The sequence below is a fragment of the Pinus tabuliformis genome, chromosome 4_1 (assembly GCF_031772625.1).
Source record: "Pinus tabuliformis cultivar Carrire ecotype Pingquan chromosome 4_1, CPIR1, whole genome shotgun sequence".
NCBI lineage: Eukaryota > Viridiplantae > Streptophyta > Pinopsida > Pinales > Pinaceae > Pinus > Pinus tabuliformis.
In genome coordinates, this window is record NC_142303.1 from 557954658 (window position 1) to 557963741 (window position 9084).

General features: G+C 32.3%; 1 protein-coding gene across 1 annotated transcript; it reads left to right on the forward strand.

The window, feature by feature from the left end:
• Nucleotides 1–3498: 3498 nt before the first annotated feature.
• On the forward strand, nt 3499–7112 carry LOC149177069 (uncharacterized). Its single transcript, XM_089420037.1, has 2 exons — nt 3499–6278; nt 6378–7112. Exons 1-2 carry the CDS (start codon nt 3548–3550, stop codon nt 6842–6844), a joined length of 3198 nt encoding a protein of 1065 aa, XP_089276163.1. The 5' UTR covers nt 3499–3547; the 3' UTR covers nt 6845–7112.
• Nucleotides 7113–9084: the final 1972 nt, after the last annotated feature.

The following is a 9084-nucleotide window of genomic DNA, read 5'->3' on the forward strand; positions in this document are numbered from 1 at the left end:
CGGGCAGTTTATACGTTTTAACATTGAAAATCTATTATTGAGATAGTTATGTTTTTAAAGTCGAAAATCCATAACTAAGATACCTGTGTTATTTCCAATACCTGTCTTGTTTGTAAGATATAAACAACGTTTAAAATTAAACTTTTTATAAATAATTGAAGTGTGTTTTTACAATTTAGAAATTAAAAAAAATAATTGTGTTTAAAAATAGATTTTATAAAATTTAAAATAGTTTAGAGCATGTGTTTTTTTAAAATGTAATATGTTTAAAACTAGAGGGGTAGAGTATGTATGTTTTCTTAGATTTAGTAGTCAAATAGTTGCACGGAGGTGGATCCCTTGTCTTACAAACAAGGAAGTCTCAGACACTAATTTGGAGGTGGATCCCTTGTCTCACAAACAAGAAAGTCTTGTACACCAATTTTGATATACTTATATATTGATAATTGATATTCATAAAAATAAATATATATTTAAATTTTATTGAAAAACATAATTATATGTGAAATATATATTAAAAAATTTAAATAGTGGTTATAAATTAAGATCCATTTGAACATAAACCAAGTGATTAATTTCAAGATTTATTAGTTTCGCAATTAAACACTATTTTTTGGCTTGGTTTTAGTTATTTCTGTGTATATGACTTTACCCAATTCTGCTTGGTCAGTCATTAGGGAGATTGGGCAGACATTTAAGATGTTGTTGGGCTCTAGTGACTCTCACTATTTCCACAGTGTTTATTTGCACTTATAGGATAAGGTGTTTAATCTAAATTTTAAAGTCTAGAAAATAATTTTAAAAGTGTTTTTTTTTTCTTTCTATATTAAAGTATCCATGGTTATAAATGGAACAAATTGTGATATTATTTAAGGTAATTTTGTATATCTCATTTAAGATAATTTGTAAGTTTAGAGCTAAGAAGATGTGAGAGATGTATTGACTTAGGCCTGTTGCGCTAATAAGCTTCCTTGTCATTCTTGGCTCACTTACCTGAAGCAACCAACTTCCTCTACATGTATGAATCAACAACAGATTAAGTTGGTCGTTTTAACTAAATATAGTTTATTTATTTGATTTGAGGGTTGAGCTAGATGTAAAATCTTTTCAATTTTAAATATACTTTATTTATTTGACGAGGAGAATTCTCTTTCTTGAAATTGAGGAGATCATAAATTCAACTTTCTTATCCCTTTAGAGTTCTAAGATTGGAATTAGGTTTTGTAATTGTATAGATTTCTGAATTAGTTTTTAGATTTTAGATTTAGTTTTAAGAAAATCAATATTATAAAAAAAAATTGAGAATTGATATATAATGTAGGTGTATAAAAGATATTTTAATAAAAATGATTTTCATCTTCAATCTTTTTAATGTCATAAATATGAGATTATTTGAACATTCTAAATTGAAGGAATTATTCAAATGCCATATTTCAAGAGTTTATTAGAGTTTATTTGTATTTAAACAATATTGATTTTTTCAATAGAAGAAGCACAATCAGGTCTGCAATGCCATAGTATTTAAAAAACAAATGAAATTACATGTACAAAATTCATTTATACTAAAAAAAAAATAGCATTGACATATCACCACCTAACTCTTGTTTATAATGTTATGATAATTAGTTAATTTTATTGAATAATATTTTTACTTTATACTAATAAATTTATATATTTAACACACCCATATTTATAATTATATAATCAATTAAAATAGCATAAGAATATTTTAAAATATCAATTTATATAATAAATTAATATTTATTTATTTATTTATTTTTTAATTTTAAGATAATATCTATTCCTTTTATTTTTATTTTGATGAAATATATTTGGTAATATTAGTATGAATTAATGGTAGCATATCATTTTTAAGAGTGAACTTTGTAAATATTTGTGTTATTTATTTATTTCTATTTTATATTTAGAGAAATTAGTAATTGAGAAACACATATATTTGTGTGGTAACATATTGATTTCAGCTAATAATATAACCACATTAATAAATGTGGTTGATATTTATATATTAATGGTATAGATTTAATAGTGATATTATAAATATATAATTATAATTATTATATTATAATTATATCATAATATTATTATATTATCAATAATATGATAAACTCAAAGAATTGTTGATATTATAAATCCAAGATATTATTAATATTATAAATTTTTGAGATTATAACTTTTAGGTGGTAGATTATGACCCTACCACTATAATTTCTAGGTGGTCCATTCACAAAATCTTACCATTGCTAATCAATTAAACAAAGCAATATTTATGTTAAATTTGCATCCCAACTTTGGAAGACTTCTTTTTAATCCTTATTTAAACGATTATTAAGTTATTCTATTTTTCAATCTAGTCATATATGTTGATAAAATAGTAAGAATGTTAACGTTATTTTTTCTAGCAACCATATACATTAATGCTAGCACAACTATATAAATTATATGAATGATAGATATAGATAGCAATTATAATACTTATATGTCATTTATAAAGCTATGAATTTGTAACATTAGTATAAGAATGGAGATTGAAAATTAAAAAATAATTTAAATTTTTTTAATTTTATTCATTTAATTGTGCAAAAGATAAAAAATATTTTCAAAATATTAAATCTAAACCATTCATATTTCTCTGTTTTCTAAAAAAATTAAATTTTTTACAAACCTTACTTCCAAATAAAAAAGTTCTATTAACATAAATATATGATAATATTTGTTTTCTTATTATTATTTTTTTAACATAAATATATGATTATATTTATTTTCTTATTATTTTTTTTTTTTTTTTTTTTTTTAATTTTTAAATTATTTGAAGTGTTGGAGACTGGATTGAAACTAAGATTTTATGACACCATTTTAACTTCCAAGTAAGATTAATCTATTAGACTTTTATTTTTACTTGCAATATTGAAAGTTTTTTTTTTTTTTTTTCCTCCAAAAAGTAAGATTAGACTTATGTCATTCAATTCCTTTAAAATTTATATCATTCAATTCCTTATGTACGAGTACAGAAAGGGAGAGGACTAAAATACGAGAAGTTTCAAAGGTTTCGAGTTGCGTGTCTCGCGATCGAAACACCTTCCTATGCGAAAGTTTGTAACATGTTTGGCAATTGGAAAACCAAGTTTTCCAATCTCAGTTAAGAGTCTTGGAAGAAAACTTAGTTAGTAATCACCCCGCGCGCGCAATGGAATGGTTGGTTGATTATGGAGTTGAATTCATTGTATATTCTTCTGCGTTATCGGAAACTCTGTTTTCACGCATCGGATTCTTTTCGATTGATGTGGTCGACCACTTCAATTGTGGCCGACCACTTCAGATGTGACGGCCACTGCAGTCACAATGAAATCTGCTTTAATAACTCTCATTTTCTTCTCGATATGGAGGTCGTACTGAATTCTGTGTTGAAAATTGCAATACACCCGCTGCTGAATAGGACGCTCAATAGCGCCTTACACTGCAGTTCTCGTATATATATATATATATCAAAAAACTCCCAACACTTGGTAGTATTCTCTTGCAGGAGGTGATGGAGATCTGTTACATTCCTTCTCTTCTCGTTTGTGCAATGAGAATGTTTCTATTACTCGTTTATTTGTTCGCCCTTGTCACTCCCTTCGCGTTTTCCACAGTGCAATTAGATAATGGTTCCAATGCTGTCGATCAAGAGGCTGTGCTTGGATTCCTGTCTGCAATCACTAATGATCCCTACCAATCGTTACCCACTAACTGGAAATCAAATGTTTCAGTCTGTGAGTGGACAATTATCAAATGCAATGGGTCCAGAGTGGTGTCCCTAAATGTGTCGAGCATGGGATTAGAAGGTACAATCTCTCCTCTTCTCGGCAATCTCTCATTTCTGGAAAAACTCGACCTTCGCAATAACAATTTTCATGGTCCCATTCCCTATCAATTGGGAAGCCTGGTGCGCTTGCAGATGCTTATCCTCAGTAGGAATAAACTCCAAGGTTCCATTCCTCCTACTCTGAGTGGGTGTCGCAATTTATGGTGCTTGTATCTGTCCACTAACAATCTCAGAGGTAGCATTCCCTCAGAACTCTGTGTTCTCTCCAAATTAGCATACTATATGTTAGGACAGAACAACTTGTCGGGTAGAATTCCCACGTGCTTGGGAAATATGTCCTCTTTGTATAAAATAAATCTGGGAAGTAACAACCTTCATGGGCGCCTTCCTTCCGAATTGAGTATGCTGAATATTGTGGACCACATCGATGTTTGGAATAACAGTCTTACAGGGGAAATTCCTTCTTCCTTGTCAAACTGCACAAATCTCCGAAATTTGACTTTGAGTCGGAACCAATTAAGTGGACACATTCCGGCGGATTTGTGTTCCAAGCACACCCGATTGATCGGACTATATCTGCATGGTAATTATTTGAGTGGAAGCATTCCTGCTTCCTTGTTCAATTGTACGAAGCTTCACATCATCGAACTGGGGGGAAATCAGCTCAGCGGGGCAGTGCCCATGGAGTTGGGTAAGTTGACGCAACTTCAAGTGCTTCACTTAGGCAATAATAAACTAATTAGCGGCAGCACCACGAGTTTGCCCATTCTTACTGCTCTAAGTAACTGTTCCTTCCTACGAGTACTTGATTTATACTCTAATAATCTCACGGGACGTCTGTCGTCTTCTATTGACCAGCTCTCTACAAAATTGGAGGTCATGTACTTGGGTCGCAATAAATTACAAGGAGAAATACCTCCACAAATTGGAAACCTAACTGGTTTAACCTACCTTGGGTTAGAGATGAATTATTTTTCAGGTGCTATCCCTTCCTTGATCAGGCTTCAAAAGTTGGAAAGGTTGTATCTGTCGGTTAACGATTTACAGGGAAATATCCCCACTGAAATCGGACACCTCAAAAGGATGGGGCTCCTACAACTCGGGCGGAATAATCTCTCTGGAAGAATCCCTGAGTCTCTTGGTGGCCTACAGCAGCTTAGACAGTTACTTCTGGCATATAATCAGTTATCAGGTAATATACCTGCAAGTCTAGGGAAATGTGTGACTTTGGAGCGGCTAGACTTATCATACAACAGGCTCAGTGGGCGCATACCTCCGGAGGTTGCAGGTCTTGTAAATTTAGCTTTCTATTTCAATCTTTCTAACAATTTATTAGAGGGTCCTATGCCTTTGGAACTCAGTAAGATGACTAAGGTGCAAGGTATAGATATTTCTGCAAATAAATTAATTGGTAGCATTCCAAGTGCACTGGGAAGCTGCACAGCATTAAGCTACCTAAAGCTTTCCTACAACGCACTTGAAGGTCTGATACCAGCTTCAATCAGTGAGCTTCAAAATCTTCAGGACATGGATTTCTCCTCCAACAAATTGTCAGGTGAGATACCCATATCACTGGAAAAACTTAAAATGCTCCACCACTTGAATTTTTCTTTCAACAAATTAACAGGAAAAGTCCCTAAAAGTGGAATTTTCAAAATGCTTGATGCTGCTGCATTTATGGGAAATGTGGGTTTATGTGGAAGTTGGCTAGGTTTGCCACCTTGCTCTGCTAGGGAACATAAAAGTCATTTTCATTTGGAAAGACTTACCATAGCTGTTGGAGCAGGTACACTTATTGTTCTATTATGTTTGTTTTTGGGTATCATGTGGAAACAAAATCACAAGACACTAATGGCTACAGTGTCCTTAAAAGTGGCCTACCAAAGAATTTCTTATAGGGAGCTTGTTACAGCAACGGATGAATTTAGTGATTCTAACTTATTAGGGGTTGGGAGTTTTGGGAAAGTGTACAAAGGTGTTATGAATGATGGCACAATTGTAGCAGTTAAGCTTCTCAATTTGGAAAGTGAAGGAGCAAATAAGAGTTTCAAGAGAGAGTGCAATGTTTTGAGTAGAGTCCGACACCGGAATTTGATTAAAATTATAACTTGTTGTTCAGACTTGGACTTCAAAGCTTTGATATTTCCGTTCATGGAAAATGGAAGCTTAGAAAAGTGGTTATATCCCAATATTGATGAAGATTCATGTGCTTTGAGTTTGATTCAGAGGTTGAATATAGCAATAGACATTGCACATGGTATGGCATATCTCCATCATCATTGTTTCGTGCAAGTAATTCATTGTGATCTAAAACCCAACAATGTACTTCTTGGGGACGATCTCACTGCATATATTATAGACTTTGGAATTGCTACCATATGTTTTGCAAATTCTGAGGAATCAGCTTCTACTTCTACATATGCACTCAAAGGATCTGTAGGCTACATTCCTCCAGGTATAATTTGAATTAGATAGCATATTAAACTTTGTCTTCAATTTTATATTTTTATTGAATTGCGAATAATAAAACTTAATTGAGGTTGTGAAAATGCAGAATATGGACAAGGTGGACAGGTCACAACAAAAGGTGATGTTTATAGCTATGGAATAGTGCTAATAGAGATGCTCACAAGAAAGAAACCCACCCATAACCTGTTTGCAGAAGGAATGGACTTGAGAAAATGGGTAAGTAGTTGTTTTCCAAATCAACTAGAGAAAGTAGTAGATAAAATCCTATTGACCAGTGATAGCACAAATAACACTGAAGACGAAAAGAGGGAAATGTGCCTTGGTCAACTCATAAGAGTGGGTTTGCTATGCACACAACAATCCTCTGAAAGGCGACCTAATATGATGGATGTTGTAGAGAAATTAGAAAGCATTCGAGACACTTTTCTTGAAGCTACCCAAAACTCAAATTCCAATCAAATAACATATCAAAGATTACTGGGCAGTTCAAATACCAGTGGCAACCAGGCTGGTACAGGTGCTCCTAGCAACAGTGACAGTTCATCATTCTAATATATTGTAAATAGTTGTGTGACAATGTTTACAAACAGTCAATGTTCACCATTCTATTGTAGGCAACAGTGACCGTTCATCATTCTAATATATTGTAAATAGTTGTGTGACAATGGTAACAAACAGTCAATGTTCACCATTCTATTGTATCGTATATACCTATGTGACCAAAAGATGGAATAGTGTAAACCAATTGACGAAACGATACCCGTGTGACTAAATCATGAAATAATGTAAACTTGTTCATTCCTTCTAATATATTATGTTTCCGAAACTTTGTCTGTATTGTAAAGTAATACGTTCTACTTATTCGAATTTGTTTGAAATCCCGTTCGTTCTTTTTTAATTTTAGTTTTATGTAAGAATTTTCTAACAGTTCATCATTGGTTTAAACTTGTCTCGTTGCATAACATGAAGGCACAAAAAATATATTAACATCTCACCATAACATGAAGGCGAAAAAAAGATATTAACATTCAAAGCTCACAATGAGAAAGCAAACGGGCAAGGTACATTTAAGAGTTCACGGCCACATCTCACAGGCGAGACACACATCAATCAACAAAATGAGGAAATGAGCATCAACGTAGTTCAATTTACTTGAGCTTGAACAACAAAATGAGAATCTGAGCATCAATGTAGTTCAATGGACAGGAGCTTGAGCTTGTACTCATGGATTCAGTTTTTCAACCTAATATCAAAGTTTGGGTTTAATTACCTTAAGCGTTCTGGAATACTAATCCATACTCAGGGTAAGCGTGCCCTGCCTATCTTTGTTGGGTGGGGCATATGGTTGTTAAAGAATAAGGTTATATTAAAATAGGAAAGGAAATGTATCCTTCTCTAATCCATAAAGATCATTTCCCTTTTCAGAGAATATCTCCCTCTGCAGAAATCTAAAATGCAGAGAAGAGAAGACTGCAATTTTCCGGTTGGTTTTTATGATGGAGTAGGCCAAGAGAATGTTTCTGGAGGAGGGGGACTGATAATGATGCCTGGAAACAGATCAGTCCATTTTAGAATTGTTATTGGTCTGGGGACAAGCACAAAAACAGAATTGATTTCTATATAGTTTTTATGACACTAGCTAAACTAAGAAACATTTTAATTCTCAGAGACTCCAAATATGTTCGGTTGTCAAAATATGCTCACTCAAAAAGTCTTAAATCTAATAATATAGAAACATAGAATTGAGAATACAAAATTACATTTTCACTATATCGATTTTCAACCTCCAATAAAACAGCAGACAGACTATCAAAAAAATGCATTAACATTGGACCCTGACTTCATTTTATATGAGGATCACATCGACAACAAAGTTCAATTTCCTAAATTGAATTTCTTTCCAGCAAACTCTGGCAGTTAGACCTATCAGCAATTCAGAATAAAACGATTCTAAAGGTCCAGCATGACAGGTTCCAGTTTTCTGAATTTTCAATCTGTTAAATTCTGTTCTAGAACTCACTGTATGTATCTGGCCTCCATATATCAGTATATACGGATTATTATATACTCTGATTTTTTTAGGTTCTAGGGATTGATGTAACTTAATGTATTGCTCAGACAGCCTTCAAAATTGGTTAATGTGATGTTCCAATTGCAGCCATTCTGTAAAAAGCTGAAAAAGTTATATTCCTGCAAGGATATGTACTTGTACATTTTTTAATTCGATGGAATAACAAACAAACAAAAAACTTTTGCAGTGAGAAAAAAATCCATAACCAGGCTTCACTGGTTATGGATTTTTTTTTCACTTCAAAAGTTATTTTTCATTGCTCGACGTGGCCAATTTCAAGCTCAAAGATTCCAAGAGAGAATACCCGGCTAATCATGAAGAGAACAAAAGGTAATAAACGACTATATGATGGACATTCAAACATGGTCTGACAAGATCATTGGGATGACTGATTGCTATAGGAAGTGCACTGAGTGATAATTGAGTATCTATTATAACTGCATTATATTCATGCCGTAATTGTTGAAACAGAGTAGTTACTCACTATATCATGGGGTGAGTGAATTGCTACAAGTAATATAAGTTATAATTTCATCTTCATTGTAATTGGATTACCATCGTATTATATTGCATTTTATATTATAGTGTAATTTTATTTTATATTAATTGAATTTATGTTCACCTTGTAAGTAAATTAATGTTTTTATTTTGGAATGATGTTTTTTGAATTTTAATTTAGTAATAGTTAGAATAAACAGTTGATATTTATTTTAAAACTAGT